General features: G+C 44.9%; 1 protein-coding gene across 2 annotated transcripts in view; it reads right to left on the bottom strand.

Moving 5' to 3' along the window:
* Window positions 1–5570: 5570 nt before the first annotated feature.
* The window catches only part of LOC105824282 (glutathione S-transferase omega-2-like), a 19659-nt gene continuing 6248 nt past the window's right edge, over window positions 5571–18981 (bottom strand). For both annotated transcript variants that reach the window (XM_012661659.1, XM_012661660.1), the window contains 2 exons: window positions 7243–7349; window positions 5571–5862 (listed from right to left, as the gene is read on the bottom strand). In XM_012661659.1, coding sequence (XP_012517113.1) covers window positions 5706–5862; window positions 7243–7349 — 264 coding nt within the window. In that variant the 3' untranslated portion in view covers window positions 5571–5705. The remainder of the gene's footprint in view (window positions 5863–7242; window positions 7350–18981) is intronic.

The raw sequence follows: 18981 nt of genomic DNA, 5'->3' as shown, positions 1-18981 counted from the left end.
CCAGAGCAGAGACATGGAGTTGCCGTAGCAACAACAGAGCCAGAGAGAGGGTACCAGGCAGGACATCCCTGCCGCTCCAGAAACACAGGTGCCTCTTGCAGACAGCAAAGGGCAGATACGCCTGTGGCAGCTGCCTCCCTATGAGCTCCCTGGAAGGGACCAGGGTTTCTGTGTCATCCATTTGTCCCTTCGTTCAGTCATTCATCCAGTCATGTATTCCTGCACTTGCTCACTCACAAAACACTTTTTTTTTAGCTGGATAATCAATACCAACACAAAACATGTATCCAAGTGGCCATCACTACTATATGTGAAGCACAATGCCAGGTACCAAGAAAACAAAACGAAGTGGGACACTATTCCTGCCTTGAGAGAGCTCCCAGCCTAGGAGGGAAAGCAGGAGGAAGGGAGGGAGGGCAGGAGGTGCGGTGTGCTGGAGATGGGGACGCTGAGGTGGCCGCAGTGAGGGCCCAGGCTCTGGAGTCAGCCGCCCGCATTCAGACCCCAGCTCTGCTCTTCACTAGCTAGGCGACATCTGGGCAAGTGACTCCACCTCTAAGCTTCAGTTTATGCATCTGTAAACTGGGAAAAATTCATACTGATCTTGTAAGGTTGGGAGGTAGAAACAGTGTATGTACAGTACCTGGCATATAATAAGTACTCAGTAAACTGAAGGTTTCTTATTGTTCTGACTCTACCCCCTCACCCCACCCCTCCTGCAACTCGAAGCCCGAGTTTTAGGTTAGGGCTTCCTGCAGGGTGTCCTCAGCAGAGCCCCAGGTAACGCGTCCCCTCATGTCCAGGTTTAGCGGCTCCTGCTGCTACTGCACCTGGGGTGTCTCTGAGCCCCCACCTGTCCACCTCCCTGCTGCTATCAGATCATCTGGGACAGTCTCAGATAAAATCCCCAAAGAGGGCCTTTCTGTTTAGCAAATAAATGGCCAATGACCATTTATTTTAGAACGAAATTTTTAAAATACCTTCTGCCCTTGCCATTTATACAGTTCCTCATTATTCATCCTGACACCTTCCTCTTAAGGCAGAAATGCACAGAAACATGTAAACACACACACACATCCTTTGAGTAGAAAATCTCTCATTGCCCGAATAATATGCCCAGATTTATCAGAGGCTGTTCCTGCTAACAGACATTCAGCCTCCCGCTTCCCGGCCCCCGTCCTGTGATAGTGGGAGAGAGGATGGCCTGCTCAGGGCTCCCTCGGGGCAGCGTGGTCACTGAGCCGGCCTCCGACCTCCGCATCCCTTGCGTTGTCCGCCTCGGCCCCAGGACAGCCCTGGAAATGGCTCTTTCCTGTTTGCTGCCGCCGCGGGGAGCCGACTGCTGCTGTTCAACTGCGCCCTCTGGAGGGAAGCCGTCTGCTGACCACAAAGCGGGCTGGACACCCTTGCTGTCTGCGAGAGCTCATGGTCACCGGGGATCTTTGGGAGGAAACGACAGGGCAGAGCACCGCACAGTTCTTGCCGGTGCGGCGCATGTGCAATCATCCTAGCCATGCAGCAGGGGGCGCTTTTGTGTTCTGCTAAGCATCCGCACTGCCTGGTAACTGGGCAGGTGCAGGCATTTCAAATCCCTCACACCTTAAACCTTGGAAGGAAATGGCCCACTTCAAGAGGTGACAAAGATTCTCTGCTTAACCAAACTTTAGTCAGGCTTCTGAACCTCTCCTAGGCCCGTCTGTACCCTTCTTCGTAAAATCCAGTTTCAGCAAAGAACCCTGCTAAGTCAGCCGGGCAAGAACTCCCCACCCTCAGTACCTGGTCATCCTCACTATCTGATCGGTTCCTCATCCTCCACCATCCCCCAGTGATGTCTGACCACCCTGGCTGCCTTCAGCCAGAATCCTGTTAGGTCAGGTTAGCCAGAACCCCCCTCACCCCTGAGGCTTCCTCTTAGTAACTTTCTGCCCACTGACTCCCGCCCTGCTCCTTAGCTATAAATTCCCACTTGCCCGTGCTGTGTTCAGACTGGAGCCCAATCTCTCTCCCCCACTGCAAAATCTCATTGCAGTGGTCCCTGTACCTACTGTGGTGGTCCTGATAAAGTCTTCCTTACCATGCTTCAACAAGTACCATTGAATAGTTTTTTCTTTAACAGAGGGGAGAGAAGCAAGATTCTGAGTACGCCTCCAAAACAAGGCAGAGGGTATTTATTTTACCATCATCAACAACAATGCAAGATTTCAGAATGCACAGTATTATACAAGGCCTTGGGGTGCGAGGGAAGAATCGGGGGATAAAATCCAGCTTCCAAGGGCGCACAGGTCGCTGAGATCAAACCTGCCCACATGAAACAACCAGAAAATAACTCCAGACCATGAGTCAAGCCATGTGCATTGCAGGACATCTATTTCTACCAAGTGGTGGTAAAATGAGCACAGAGTTCAAGTCTGATCATTGGCAGGAGCCTCATCAAGATAATGGGGTTGCCTGCCTCTCCCTGAGCATTAAGCCTTTACCTGAATGATCCCATCATTCAATAACTCTATGAAATCAGTACTCAGTGGTCCCATTTTACAGATAAGAAACTGAGGCTCATAGAGGTCAAGCAACTTACCCAAGGAACTTAATGAGTGGCAGAGCCAGGATTTGAACACAGTGTATCTGACCTCCAAGCCTTGTTCTTAACCATTATGGTACACCACCTCTCTTTACAAAAAGCACAGTTGTAAGAGAAAAAGCTGGTTAGAAGAAACCAGGAGGCTGCTCTGAGAAAGAATAGTGTGTGGAGGAAATAGCATTTGTGAAGGCTGAAGAGCTCCAACGAGCCAAGGATAAGAGCAAAATGTTTGAAAAGACCCAATGCCCAGCCTTCCAGGCACTCAGAAGTGAAGATGGATGGGAAATGGATCTCCTGGGTGGGCACGGTGCTCAGTGTGGAGAAAGAAGGGGCTGGAGGCTAATGGACGAGAACCCCCTTGGCCTGGATATTTCGCCATCTGTGAAAACTTTAGACTGGGCTGATAGAAAGCATGGGGCAGTCAAGCTTGGTTCTCAGTGCAGACCAGCCCAGTCCCCCTCCATCAATGAGGCCCACAACTCCGACAAAGGAAACGTGGACCAGGGGACCTGGAGGTGAGAAATCAAGGGAGAGACCCCACCACCACCACCGCTGCCAAAGCTCCAAGGAGCAAGGTGGGAGCCACACACAGAAAGTCCCTGCAGCACTGAAGGGAATCTTGCTCGTAGATTGTGCCTACGATCTAGCCTGTACCTTATAACTTAGATTAAATCCACATTAACACTCACAGTCACTTCCATTGCCTAAGATCAGAGAATTTTAGAGCTGGAAGGAATTTCAAGTAACATTTAGTCACCATCCCCACCACCACTGCCAGCTGTCCCAGCCACACAGGTCCCCTTCCCCACCAGCCCTGCTAGGACGTACCTGGACTCAGCCCAGGCCGGGCTCTAGTTCAGAACTTCCAAGGAGGGGAACTCCACACCCCCGCTGCTGGTCATCCATTCGGCTGTTAACGTCATCCACGACCGTGAGGTCTTTCAAATGCTGTGGTTTAAACTAATTTTCTCTTTTCCCAATTTGCAGAAGATAGAGGGTGGCTCTCACCTTAAATCCTTAAGCTTAAAACGCTTTTTATAAGATATACACCAATTGTTAAAAAGTGGTTATCTCTGGGACAATAGGATAATGAAAGATTTCCTATTTTTTAATTACATTCTTTAACTTATGTGTGTTATTTGTGCTCCTCCCATCAAAGAATCGTATTTTAAAAGCTCTTCATGGAGCATTATTTATTTGTGTCTTTCCCTCTTTTCTCCAGGCTAAATCCTTCTGGTTTCACCCGAAGGTTGATGCTTAGTTTCTCTGTGGGTCAGGCGGGTGACATAGGGAAGTGAGCAGGAGGAGGCGTAAGGCAGTGCGGGTGACCAGGACCCCAGCAAACTGCAGGGAGCACCTGGCCAAATGAAGGGCATTCAAATCCCTTTCCTCACGAGCGCTTTTCTCCAATCTGTATTTTCTGGTCTTCAAGCTTTCTAAATTAGTATGTGGAGCCCCCAAAGAGAACACTCTTGTTTTGACAACCCAGAAACTTGCCATTTTTGGTTGCACCGAGAGCAATTTTGGTCTTATGCCAAGCACTCGCTAGCATGAAGGATTTACACCTGCCAAGGCTGATGGGTCCCCTAAGTCCTATGAGAGGCCACAGAAGACGATTCTCCTCTTTCTGAGCAAAGATCCCAGGGAAATGGTGATTCACAGACTTCACTCTGCATTAACTCGGGCACCATGGCAACAGGGCGCCACATCCGGAGCAGATGGTATGGCAGACCGCTCCCGTCACGCGGCGCCTCTTCTGGAAGGCCAGGCCACCTCACCAAACGGGCTGTCCAGCTGGCACGGAGTAACACCTGGTAACTATTTACGTTGGTCAAAATATGACCAGAGCCAGCAGATGGCAGGGCTGGGCTGAGCCGTGGGAGAGAAGAGGGCCGGTTTGGGTTGCGGCAGAGGAAGGGGCAGCCAACAGCTCCTCGGTGGGCACAGACAAGGCAAAACATCGCTCTTGCTGCTGCCTGGCATTTCGGCATGGCTGGGAGGGCAGGAAAAGATCCAGCATGAGCAAAGTTGAAATGAGCACAGGCTAATCCCTAGACACTGAGATGGAACGGCATGGGACAGACTCAGTCCCTCTCCAACAGGGCAGGTGAGAGAAGTGCCCAGGCTGAGGCACCTGCCAGCGCCCGGCCATCCTCAGCTCTTTGCTGCCTTCAGTGGGGCAGGAGGGGCGGCAGCCGAGCTGAGACAAGCATTCCCTCTGCAAGATGAGCAGCTCCAAAGTACTGCGTTTAAAACCTCAACCAAGATGAGTGGAGAGATGGGGCGGGGGTGGGGGGCAGGGCGCATGTACTTATCAAAAGTATCCCCTACACGGCCCTGGCCTTGGTACACAACAGGCAACCAGAGGCATTTGTAGGGATGATTTGAAAGTGTGTGACGCAAATCAACAGGGTGACCTTTGCCTGTGACTGGGTTTGGGGCGTGTATTATTTTTCAAGGCAGGATGCCGGCTATAGAACATTTTGTGAGACATCCTGAGCCCTGACAGCACCAGTGACATTCGGACGTAGTTAGCCCAGGGTGATAAACGGGTGTTTCATTTCCTGCTTTGGAATTCTTTCCAGTCACAAGACCCTCGGTGTCTCCCAGGCCCATGGCCAAAGCCTGGGAGAGAACGATACTTATGCACGCCCACGTGGACGCAGCGCCGATTTGCCAAATGGAAGGTATTTGGGTTTGGAGTGTTTTCTTCTCCTTTCTCCCTCTTCTCAAGCCCTCTCACCGGGGAAGTGTTTGGAGGGTACCCGTCTGCAGTGACAAACGTCAGTCACGGGAGGACCCCGAGCCTCGGCATCAGCGCCAGAGTGCTAATAAGTATCTCATTGTCAATAATCCGGAGGTCAACGGGGCTGAAGGCCAAGGAGCCTCCCAAAATGTGCTTGGGCGCGAGCACGGGGCACTGTCTAGTGACTCTAGAGAATCGTTAGAAGCTCCAGGCCAGAGGACTCAGACAAATAATTATCAGAAAGAATACAGTTTCTGTCTTCACTTTTATTGGGCACCTCAAGGAAAGGAACAGAGACGGACTGATTCCCGAGGCAATCCCTGATGTAGGATCATGACAAGCTTGGGAATTCTGGATGACGACGGTGGAGGGACTGAGGGCTCAGTACAGCCCAAAGTCAAAGGCATTAGGGTTGTTCCGAAAATAGAGACTCAAGTAGCCCTGGAAGATGCCCTTATCGGTGAGAAGACAACGCACGGTGGGGTCTTGCTTCATGGCCGCGATCCAGAGCCGGAGGCCTGGGGTGTGGCTCACGCAGCTGCAAGACAGGAGAGAAGTGTCAGCACACCATGAGCAGAAGGCATCGGGAGCGGGACACGTGCTGCTTTTTCAGATTTACAGGATATGACAAATGGGTTTATTTGGGGAATAAAGTTATCTTATTACTAAGTGAACATGAGCATTTGCTGGAGGAAAATCTTATTATTGGAATGGCTGAACATGTAGAAGTTGTTGTTGCTTCTAATGATACAGTGAAATGCTCGTGGACTGGTGCTCTGGGGAAATCATGCGTCTGTGCTTCCTTGTTTACCAACAAAAAGACAACCCTCCGAAACAGACGTTCTTGGGTCAGCCTCAGATTTTACTCTAGGGGGGTTGAGAAAAATAAAGACAAGGAGTTTCCAAAATGTTTTTTTTTTGTTAATGAATAAAACAATCATGAAACCTTGAAACAACAGTGCTGACAGGGCCCTTTCCAAGATGGATCAGGAGTTTAGGTCTAGGGTGTACAGCGACCTGCTCAAGAAAATACCAGAGGGCAACGGGAAATCCAGGACTAAGGCGGGGGGGTTCCTAACCTGTGCCTCAATGCTCTGTCTTCAGAGGAGACAGGTTTTTGTTGTTTTCATGCTTGAGAGTTTCAAATATCCAAATATGCCATATCTGATCTTCCTTCAGAGAAGGCTAAAGTGGGAAGAGCACGAGAAGACGCTTGGGTGGGCTCAAGCCCGGGCATTGTGGGTCATGAGAACTGGATTCCCAAACACCGGAAATGTCCGGCTGGGATTAGAGCAGGCACCAGCACACCTCCAACTGCCCTTCTGAGCTTTCAGGTAGCAGAGCACATGTTCTGCCCAGGACCCTGCCTGGCTAATTTTTCTGCTTTAACTTCTCTACACTTCCATGAGTGTGGTTGCCATTTTGTTTGTTCGTATGTTTTCACATCAAGCACGTGTTATTTTTAAAATCTTTTCTAAAAGCGTATTCCGATCTGAGGGAGAATTCCTCAGGGAAATAAGACGTGACTAAGGTCTGTGGTGCCTGCTAGATGACCCCGCAGGGCCAGGTGGAGTGCCACTAAGAGGGCTGCAGACAGGTCATCAGTGCACCATGCCTGGGCTCTCCACCTGCCGTCAGCACCGGCCTGTGTGTGGATGAAGCTCCACGGGAGGCTTTTGGACATCTGGACACAGGGTCTCATCTGCAGAAATACGGGCAAAGTGTGCTTTTGCAGTTGGTGGTGGCACAGCACAGATGCATTTTGAACAAGGAAGCGCATTCTGCGGTTTAGAAACCTGATTCATTTCACGGACATCCTGAGACATGTGCACAGGGGGCTCAATGGTACACAGGCCTTTGCAACCATTGTTACTCAGTGTGGCCCCACAAATTTACGTCGCAAGGTCAAATGTCTTACTCTGCAATCCCATACACATCCAGACGCTCAAACCAGGGCCAGAAGAGGTAATCGATCATGGACACGCAGTCTCCACCAAAGAAGGTGGTGTTCTGACAGTCAAGAATCTAAAAATGGAGACAGAATAAACAAAAGCAAGTTCATTTACACATCTGCTGACATCTTTATAGACACGAAATACAAATATCAAATTAATTCCCAAAGATGGGGAACTAAAGCTTTGATCCTCCTCCCTATTTGTAGGACGACTACATCTTCCTGAGGATTCCTCCATTTCCTTTAGAGTCACACTCCTGGCCATGCTCAGCCCCCTCCAACACTGGAGTGACAGCTCTAGTGCGGCTTGTCTGGTTGGAGAAATTGGGAGAACAACCAGGCAGAGGTAGCCCAGCCTCCCTCTCTTAGCCTGGAGCCGCTCCTCAGTTGCTAAGCTCCCCCCAGATGGGCTCAGCGCTGGAGCGGGGAGGCTGATGCCGAAAGCCTGCATTAGGAACCCCGCTTAGTGATTCGTCACCCCCATTCTCCAGGATCCACTCTATCTATAAGGAAAGGGATACTGTCATCTCCATGTGTCTTATTCTTTTGCCTTATTTCTCCATTGGTTCAAAACCAGAGCAGAAAAGAGCAGCGCTATTTACTGGGCTCCCTCAAATCCCAACTTTGTGGTTCTACCATACTTTCTTTTTTCATTTGAGCTCTTCAAACTTGACATTTGTTGGCCACTCAACATCATCATCTTTTCACATTAAAATGAAATTTCTTATTCCCAAATGGGACAAAGCACATCAACCCAGATAGATGGACTATAAAGAAAACAGATAAATTCTCAACAGACAGGTAGCCAAAGACAGGTAGCCAAAGACAGCCGCCCGCGCCCCCACCGGAAAAAAAAAAGCACTTGCAAATTCAAAAAAGCAAAAATGCTTAGCAAAAGTTATTGTTAGTCCAGGCCTTCCCAAAGAGAAAAATATGGTGCCAATTACCTAGTTAAATCAAGCAAACTGCTCGCTTTGACCTAGATAACTCATAGTCAACTAAGTATTTCCCTATAGCCAGAGATCTAGATTGCTGGGCCCCGGTGACTGTAGAAGTAAGCTATGCTGGTTTCTGTCACCAGATGTTGGGGCTCTGGTGAGGGACAGAAGGCAAGAGGACCAGAGTCAAGCTGAAAATTTGGGTCCCAGCGTAGGGATGGCACTGGCAGCCAGGAGACACCAGGTTTGCTTCCTCACAGGCCAGACCAGCTGTTGACGGAGCTGCGGGGTGGTCCAGGGTTGTGGGTAAGAAGGTGAGCTCAGAATCCAGCAGACCTGGGCCTGTGCTGGGCTTCACCTTTCCTTCAACACCGAACCCAGGGCAACTTACCTCCTGCCCAAGCCTCCGTTTTCTCATCTGCAAAATGGTGGGCACATCAATACGCACCTCAGAGGCTATGGTGAGGAGTAACATCAGCTCGCATGGCAAAATTCAAGATGAAATAGATCAACGGTCCTTTGCCCGTCCTCCCCTCAAAACGCACAAACACTTTCCCTCAGACTTTCTTAGAGCCAAGTGTGGCTGGAGACCACCCACATCAAAACTACATAGAGTTCTTGATATAGCTACCCCAGACAGGTATTTCTCCGCCAATTTCACACTGGGCAAGTCTTAAAATCCCAGTAGAAAAGCTAGCTTCCCTAAACTAGGACAAAGTGCTGGCTCCATTAAAGATACTTCCCAGTGATGTAGGAGAACATCCTGGCCAGGCCTCCTTGGTCATTTGCTGAAATCTTGGGCTTCTCGATGGGACAGTTCCCTGCTATGCAAACCTGGTACCTTCCAGACACGTAAAATTGCTTTTCCTTAGAATCCCAGAACATCAGTACTGGAAGGGCCCTTGAAACTAATCTGGTGTGACCTCCTCAGTTTACAATGCTCCGTACACAAAGGATTCGAGGTCCAGTGTAAAAAAAAATCTGTACACCAACATATTAATATGAAAAATGATGAAATGCTAAGTTCCAGGGGAACCAAAAGCTGGAACAGAAGGTCAAAACCAGGAAGGAAAATGGTGTCAAGATATCAAGTCACGGGTCCTGCAGAGTTCCTTCAATAAAGCTTTGAATTTGGCTCTTGAGTTTCCTGGCAGTCGAAGGAGAGAGGAAAACATGTTGGTGGGCTGATTCTTGTTGTCTCCCATGTGGAAGCACAGGGCTCCCCTCTCTTCACAGAGAAGGAAACCCAGTCCCAAGGGGGTAGAGGGACTCTCTGGTCAGTGCCAGAACTAAGACACAAACAACATTCTCCTAACTCCCAGAACCCCATGTCATTCAACATCAAATACGTATTTATGAGGACACTAATCACAGAAGCTTCCCCAAGTCTCTCGTGAATTCTTTACTTGTCCTTTAAATTTCAGTTAACAGCAAAAAGCTTGGAACCAGCAAACTCTGAAAGCTTTTACTTGTCTACAGCCAAGGACTGGCTCAGTTCTGAGCCTCTCTATGAGAAGAACTGCCTCCTCAGTCTTCCTCGCTCTGAGTCTCTGAATCAGGAGCTCGTGCCAAAGCACTGCCTGGCAGAGAGGTGAGACCTGCCACTGCAGTCGTGGTGGCAGAGTGAATCAGAATTCCCTCCTTCCTGTCTTAGTCCATTGGTAAGCAGGTCTTCGGGAATTTTACTAACATAGCGCTTTTCTCTTCTAGTTTAAACTAAGTCCCTGCATTTACAGCCAGTTAGCTCCTCTGAAAAGATTTTAGTATAGAGCTAGAGGTAAAATAAACTGACAGTCTGAACTTCCAATATCTTATCTTTCCTAAGGGTTTTGTCATCAGAAATGGAGCGAGAAGTTGACGTTAGATTTCCACCACTGAGCAGGGGTTACGTTAATATACAATGTCCTTTTAAAGAACTCTATGTTGAGTTCTCCCCCGGATTCTATGTCACATATAATGATAGTGGCCATTCTTACTGTTGAATAGCTTCCTGCACAGTGGAATCCCTCATTCGCAGAACTACTGTCCTTGCTATCACCAAGCAAAGCAAAACAGCCTATTTGGAAGGTGCTTTTCTTCTCGTGCCCCAGATATCCCCTGTGAGGCTTCTACAGACGGCCAGGAGGGAGCTGAGCCTCTACCTCTCAGCCCTCAGATTTTCTGAAAGCATTTACACACTTTCAATTCAGGTCTGAGGGTCAAAGAGGTTTGTTGACAGCTTTAGGATCCTCAATAGAAAAGCTCCTTTCTAATGCAAACATGGTACCTTCCAGAGGTGTAAAATTACTTTCCCCTTAGAATCCTAAATATTTCGCAAAAAAAGGTGTTTCATATTAGAAAAATCTATTTTAAATTTTTCTGTTCTCCAATTTACAGACAAATGGGAGTACGGACATGGTAAGGGGTAAAGAGTGAGCAGTGCAAATGAAGAGGGAGGGACAGTTTGGTATGAGGAGGGGACGCTATTTCCATCCCTGAACGTAGAAAGGCTCCTCACCTTCTGCGACGGAGTCTCGGGCGCCGCCTGGGGGCCGAAAGGAGAACGTCAGCATCTTGAGGTAGGAGAAAGGAGGAAGCGAGCATGGCTCCCCCTGGTGGCGGCAGTGGCGAGGCGCACTGGCCGTGGTTCCCCGGGAAGGTTCGACAAGAGGAAAAAGGAATCTGTAAGATTTTTGTCAGAGATGCAAGATCCCAAAGAGAAGCGAATCCCAGACTTCTCCAAACCAGGCATTCTAACGGCTCTAGTCTAAGATCTTGGACCGACTCTAAGATGCAGCTTCAGTAATTGAGCTTCAAACCTGGAAGCTGCTGCCTAACTTTCACCACCTTTTTCATGCCATTGCCAAGAAATCCCTGGCCTCCAATCCTAAAACCGTGTGGTGGCCCCCAGCAGGCGCTGCTGGACTTGCTGGAGGAGAAAGAAAGCGTTTTTTCGTGATAAAATAGTTCTTAAAAAGCAGAAGCCCCTCCCCTCCACCTACAGCACCCCACCCCCGCAAAAAGACACAGAGCCACCTGCCAGCACATCAGCAATACGAGCTCTTTTCCAGAAGCAGCAGAAAAGGCCTCAATTCCGGGGTGGAAATGTTTCGAGTTCATCAAAGGTAAGTGGAGATTCTCAACATTTCACATTTCAGATCCTGCTACACCGATTTAGCTGAAGGTGAGCTAATGATGCAATGAACCAATTCCTTGTAAAACAAACCCAGAATATACAACAAACCTAGGGTATATTTAAGACCATTTTCTCTTCTGGGAAAAGCCCTAGAAGTAGGGTTTGCAGCAGAACATGCCCCTCCTGCTGCCGATGGATTACGACGACCTAGATTCTCCCGTGAAGATGCAGACAGAATACAACCTGTCAACAACCGGGGATTAAAGGACCACTCTGAAAATTCAATGCTGGAACTTTTTTTAAATGAGCTTAATTCTTTTGTTCAAAATATATTTGTAAGATAATAGAGGGAAAAGCTAGTAGAGTAATACTTGACCAGTCCAATGTCTATAAAGTGATGGATAGTTGATGAAAATATTAACGAATATTTACCAAACCTCTCCAGAGGGAGAGAACTTCCTATGCATAAAACAGTAGTGGAAGAAGTCGCAACAGGAATTACAGCAGGACATTCTAAAATGCGGTATTTCTATGTGTACAAAAAAGATAGGCTAAATTATAAGTTAAAATAAAAGAAAGCAAAAATTTTTTTAAAAACAGTCAATATCCTTTCTATATAGGGAATTCTTTAAAAGGAACTTTTACAAATCAACAAGGAAAATCAATAAGACCTTAATAGGCAGAAGGGCAAAGCCCCTGAACAATTTTCACAAGACCAAACACAAAGAGATGAAATACCTTGGGGAAAAGTTTACTCTTCACTAGCAATCGAAGAAACATGTATTAAATCAACAATAAGAAACTACTGTTAATCTCCAAAACAAGCAAATATTAATATCTTTTTTTTTATTTCAGCATATTATGGGGGTACAGATGTTTAGGTTACGTATGTTGCCCTTGCCCCCCCCAAGTCCGAGTTTCAAATATGTCCATCCTTCTTCGGGTGGTGCGCATTGCACTCTTTGTGTATGCATTTACCCGTCCCCTCCTCCCTCCTCCTCCCTCGCCCCTCCCCGCTGCCCGACATCCAATAGATATTATTCTTATATGTGCACTTATGTGTTGATCAGTTAATACCAGTTTGATGGTGAGTATATGTGGTGCTTGTCTTTCCATTCTTGGGATACCTCACTTAGTAGAATGCGTTCCAGCTCTATCCAGGAGTATACAAGAGGTGCTATATCACCATTGTTTCTTAAAGCTGAATAGTACTCCATGGTATACATATACCACATTTTAGTAATCCACTCATGTATTGATGGACACTTGGGTTGTTTCCACATCTTTGCAATTGTGAATTGTGCTGCTATAAACATTCGGGTGCAGGTGCCTTTCTTACACAGTATCATTTGCTCTTTTGGGTAGATGCCCAGTAATGGGATTGCTGGATCAAATGGTACTTCCACTTGTATCTCTTTAAGGTATCTCCATATTGCTTTCCACAGACTCATGCACTGTTGGTGGGACTGCAAACTATTAATATCTTTTTGAATAAAATCTCCCAACAGCGAAAAGGAGATAGTGCAAAGGGTATTTTCATATACTTGTGGTGAGGGGTAAACAGCACAAGTCTTTTGGGAAGCAGTTTAGTGATCCACAGCTCAAGCCTCCAAAGTGTTCATTCCCTTTGATGTGGTAACTCCATTCCTGAGAGTCAAGCCTAAGGACATATTCGAAAATAAAGAAAATGCTTTTCATGCAAAGAAGCTGCTGTTCCCTGTAGCACCATTCATAATGGCAAAGGACTGGAAACTGTGAACTAAAAATATTAAGCAGACTGAATGGACCCCCTCCTAGCCAAGGGGACCCCAGAAATATCCTAAAACTGAGTTGCTGGCTATGAGAAGGGAGGTCGGACGTGCCTCATCATGGCTCCTTCCCTTCAGGGAGATATCATTTGTAGCTCATTAACAGGCCTACGGCTATTCCAGACAAAGCTTAAACCGCACCTGCAGGTCCTCAATTTACATAACAAATCCCTTGAGTCTGGGTATATGGCCTGTGGCATGTCTCTGATTAACAGACTTCCTTATATTAACTTAAAACATTCCAAAGCCTTCAGACAAAGCTTCATTTCTTTAACCAGTTACAAATCAAAGAGTCTTTAAACCCACCTACAACCTGTAAGATGTCCCACCTTTTCAGACCAAACCAATATACACCTTACATGCACGGATTAACGACTTTACACGTAATTCCTGTCTCCCTGAAATGTATAAAACCAAACTGTAACCCAACCACAGCGAGTCCACTTGCTCAAGGTTTCTTGGGCATGGCTCCAGACCATGGTCCTCAAACTTGGCTCAGAATAAATCTCTTTAAATTATTTTACAGAGTTTGGCTTCTTTTCCATTGAGAAAACTATCTAAACACCCCTATTTAGTGTGGTGGATAAATAACTTTATGGTTTATAAACATGGCATATTGTACAGACATTAAAAGTGATTTTTTTCTATTTAAAAAAAAATTTTTTTCTATTTAAAGAGAAAAAAATCACACATTTAATAGAGAAATACATTCTCAATATTCAAAAAAATTCAAACACAAAAGAACAGTGTGAAAAGCAAAGACCCTCTCTCCCCCATCCCTGCCCTTAACCACTTTTCTTTCCCACCCCAATTCTAATCAGTTCCCTTCCCAGGAAGAGCCACAGCAGGAGTTGGATGTGTATTTCTCCAGATATTTTTCTTGGCATTTATTTACACGTTTTGTTTTCTTCTACTAAAATAGAATTATACCATCTATATTACTATGTAATTCACTTAAATATTTCTAGGCAATCTTTTTATGTCAGTACACATAGATCTACCTCATTCATTTTCAACTGCTCCACAGAATACCACAGGATGAACCTAATTTATTTAGCCACTCCCTGTCTAATGGATATTAAGATTCCTAATTGTTCATCATCACAAATAGTGCTGCTGCTCTAATGAACACTCTTATACATATAAATAAGCATTTATAGAGTTTAGAAAAATATGAGGAAAATCTTTACATCATAATGGTAACCAAGTTCCATATGCAGCACAGTTTCAGCTACATAAAAATATATAGCAGAAAGTGACAGAAAACAAAACCAAAAAAGTCCCAAGATAATAATAATAGTTGTTTCTGGGCAGTGAGATTATGGACTTTTTTTCTTAGTTTCTATATTTTTCTACATATTCTAAATTCTCTCTAATGAACAAGTATTTTTTATAATTGGAGAAGAGTAAAATTAATTTTTAAATAATAAGAATAATTATTCTATTGTAACAGGGAATGGCATGAAAAAAGGTAAAATATTTTACAAGTTGTCTCTTTAAATGCCATCCCCCCACACACCTTTTTGGGAATTAAAACCTGCATCCCTGCCTAAGGCCAGTAATCAGAGGGACAGGGGAGTGTCATTTGTTCTTTGTACCGCTGGAGATGGCTCAAGGGAATTGTCTGTGCAGAGGTCATGGGGCACAAGTCATGAGATTGTCTTTACCAGAGATGCTGTAGTTAAACAGCAATAGCCCAAAGCCGAAAAATCCCTTTTAAAGCTCTGTATTTCTGCGTATAGATAGGAAGATGGCCCTTTAAGATGAGAGTCTACCATCCTCCTCATTTGCTGGCAAATTAATAAACTTGTCTTTCCTTCTCCTCAAACCACTTGTCCTCATTCTTCTGAAGCGGCCTCAAGGACAAGTGTCTAGCTTTTGGTAACACTATTATTTATATCATGGGAGAGGTTTTAACAGAAGGATGTTAAAAGAAATACATCAAATACTAGTTTAAGTAGAAAGCAGGCATTTGAATTGGACAATGAAATTTCCAAACTAGCAACAGCACTAAAATACTCAACTAGTCATCCTGAGTGAAGGATAACCAGTTCCCTACTAGTGTGGAAGAACAGTGGTTACAACTAAAATGGCATGTTAGTAGACATGCTAAACTAGCTAGCAAATCCAAGAGAACTGACAACATATGTCCACATAAACACTTGTACAAAGTGTTCACGGCAGCATTATTCACGAAATCCATGGACACAACCCAGATGTCCATCAGCCAGTGAATGGATAAACAAAATGTGTGTAAACACAATGGAATATTATTCAGCTATAAAAAGGAGTGAAGGGTGAACATTGAAAACATTATGGTAAATGAAAGAAGCTCATGAAATGCTGCATACTGCATGATCCCACTTACATGAAGTGTCTAGAATAAATGAATCCATAGAGACAGAAAGTAGATTAGTGGTTGCCTGAGGCTGGGGATGGGAGTAGGGGGTGGGAAGAAATGGGAAATGACTACTTATGAGTAAGGGGTTTCTTAGGGGGATGATAAAAATGTTCTGGAATTAAATAGTGGTGACGGTTGCACAACTCTGTTAATATACTATTATAAAAACCACTGAATTGTACACTTGAAAAGGGTAGATTTTATGATTATATGAATTATATCTCAATAACACTGATATAAAAAATAGCTGTAACAATAAGTTTAGTTTGTAGACATGTTTAGTTGATAAAAAAATTTAGCTTGTAAATAGTTTGCTATATATAAAAAGCTACAGAAAATTATTTTCAGTGAAGAATTAACCAGGTATAAACTTCCTTTCCCTCCTATCCTGGTGATAGCAAAGGAGAAACATTTAAACAATATATAAATAATTTCATCACTGAAATTAATAAACATTAAGAAAGAGCAGCAGCAAAACTTAACTAAGACAATATAATCTAATTGGTATAAAATGTCTTTTTTTGGAGAGAAGAAAGAGTAGATTAAAAATTAAGATTATGGGTGAAATTTAGAATCAAGAAAGGATTTAACTACAGATGTTCCTGGGTGATGCACAACACAACTTATGCAAATTTGACCTCGTGTAGACTGGTACACATGAGGCAGGCAATCAGATTTGGCAATGTGGGAAACCACATGGAGATGCAAGGAGAAATACCACTAGCGGGTTAATGAACACCAGGAAGCAAAAGCGTCAAGTGCCCTGTGGCCACCAGCAGATGAAGGCTTCAGTTATCTCGCAGGTTCTCACTCCCTCAATGCTGTTTCAGGGTTTTTTATGTTATCCTCTCCCGACTCTCCTTTATGGAGTTCTGACAATGACTAGGAAAGGATCAAGTAATGGCCAGAGTGTAGAACCAATTCACATGCACAGGAACACTTTTTAGATTTAGAGCAAAAATCCAAAGCATCGAAGAAATCTGGCCGAATCCTGTCTTTGACTGCACGTGGACTTGATTTGACTACATCCATCATGAGACTATGTTGAATAAAGGCACTGGCAGAAAGAGCCACCAAAAGGTCCTGCCACCTTCACCCACAAAGATAAAATGAAGCCTGGCTCGAGTGCTATTTTAAAATGGAAAAGTCAATAAAAATATAAAAAGAAAAGAACAAAGCTGGAAAAAAATACATGTAGATTAATGATTTGGTAAAGGTTAGGAAATTTCCTTGAAGATGTAAGTGTGGTTAGACAGGGCATCACAGAAGTTTTAATACTCACACCAATGTTCAAAACAGCAAAGCCTGTGTCAAGCTGCTGGTTTGATAATTAAAAACAGCAGAAATACATCTCAAAGAATTGTAAAAAAAATTATAGAAAAATGTGGTTATATAACAAGCACAATAAATCTTTAATTCTGATGAAACTGGGATTTTTAAGAAAAAAAATTTAAAGTTAGACAAGGCATTTATTTCAAAAGAAGAAAGCATCAGAGTTTAAGCCTGAAAAAGGTATACCAATCCTTTTGCTTGGGAATAACATGGCAGAAGATTCTACGTTGAAATCTTGGCTCATGCATCACACTTAAGACCATGTGCACTTAACATATTTTCAGCTCACACAAAACCTTAATTGTACTGCACCACGAGAAAGAGTTGCTTAAATCAAGGCATCATCTTGGTTAGAATTATTCCGAGAAGTTTCAATTTCATTAGAATTTCCTAGAACCAATATATTGGTATTTAGAGAAATGGATCGTATAATTCAAGTTCACTGGTCATGTTTGCAGATTTTGCTATTGACTACATTGTAGCTACAACTCTTGCTAATGTTCTATGGGCCAAAAATCACTTTGAGACCTGTTGGGACAATGTTGAATACTCAGTGGTCCTTAAATGGCATCAGTGAGAGGTAGCCAGGATGGTCAACAACTCAGTTACTGAAGATAAAGTGAAGTGTGTTACTCAATGATGTGCTGGCGCTGGCCAACTGCCCACATCTTTCCCCACTCTAAGTCTAGAAATATTACCTCGTAGCTTATAATCAGCCTTGGTGGAGGTATTCACACCACCGAAATGAGCAAATCCTATAAATCAGGGCTTTTTCTTTTTCCTTCTGTTTCCAGAGAGTGTTAATTGTTAACTATTTGATTACATTCCTCATCTTTCTGGTTAAAGCTCCTAGGCAGTAAAACCACTGTACAGCCCAAGTATTACTGTCCTCCACATGAACATCCCATGGGCACCTCAAACTGAACAAAACGAGTCCTCCCTCCAACTCTGCCTCGGGGAAAAGCATCACATTTACTGGTCACAAAGTCAGAAACTATCCTCAGTAATTCCCATGTCTCCACCAGATTCCATCTCCTGTTAGTCCCTGAAAGTCTGCCCCATTGAGTCCTCTTCTCCAGCCCTCTTCAGCGTGGTCCTCTTTGTGTCTCCCTGGCCCTGCTAGCAGCCCCTCCACCCTCCACACTACTGCTGGGCTGAACATTGAGCGTCCACCCTCCTACTCTCCGTCAATTGTGGCATAAAGTACAAATTCCTTGGCACACTTAGCATTTGACTCTGGTCCACCCTCTAAGTTCACCTCTTACCGATCATTTCCTCATCGCCAACGGCTCACCGCGTATTGTTTGCTGAGCACACCAGTCTCGCCCTCTGTGCCTCCAATTCATCCTTGAAGACACAGTTGAGGCCTATTCACCCCCATACACCAAACTTTCTCATACGCATGTCTCCAGTCCAGCACTCAACACACCTAGGTTTTAAATGGGCTTAACAGTCTATCTCCTTCTCTAGGCTTTGAGCCCCTTGAAGGTCTTTAATTTTTATATTTCTAGTACCTATTATATTAATAGTTCAGAGCCTGCACAGAAAGGCCACTCCGATTTGCAAAGTAGGACTGGTACCGTTTACCTCAGAAGGTTATTAGAAAGATTAAATGAGGTGTCTGCAAAGTATCTGCAGCCTAACACATGGTACAGAATCCTGATTCACTTGCCCTGGAAAAAAGCTCCAACTGAAGAACTGTGCCTCCATCATAATATTATACATCCATTTAGCAATCTGTAATTTACAAACTTCATCCATCATCCAAATGCAGAGTACGAAGGAAACTAATAAAAATGTGTTTTCAATTAACTGTATCTTTGAATTCAAAGGGTCCCCCCCGCTCCCCCCCACCCCCCGGCAGTTTCCTTTCCCTGGTTATGCATTTATTTACCCGTGAGAAGGTAAACGGGCATGATGGGATCAGTTCAGCTGACCTTTAAAATTAAGACTTAGCCAGGGGCCGGGCGCGGTGGCTCACGCCTGTAATTCTAGCTCTCTGGGAGGCCGAGGCGGGCGGAGTGTTTGAGCTCAGGAGTTCGAAACCAGCCTGAGCAAGAGCGAGACCCCGTCTCTACTAAAAATATAAAGAAATTAATTGGACAACTA

The sequence above is a fragment of the Propithecus coquereli genome, unplaced genomic scaffold (assembly GCF_000956105.1).
Source record: "Propithecus coquereli isolate 6110/MARCELLA unplaced genomic scaffold, Pcoq_1.0 Scaffold73, whole genome shotgun sequence".
NCBI lineage: Eukaryota > Metazoa > Chordata > Mammalia > Primates > Indriidae > Propithecus > Propithecus coquereli.
This window is presented reverse-complemented; position numbering and strand designations above follow the sequence as displayed.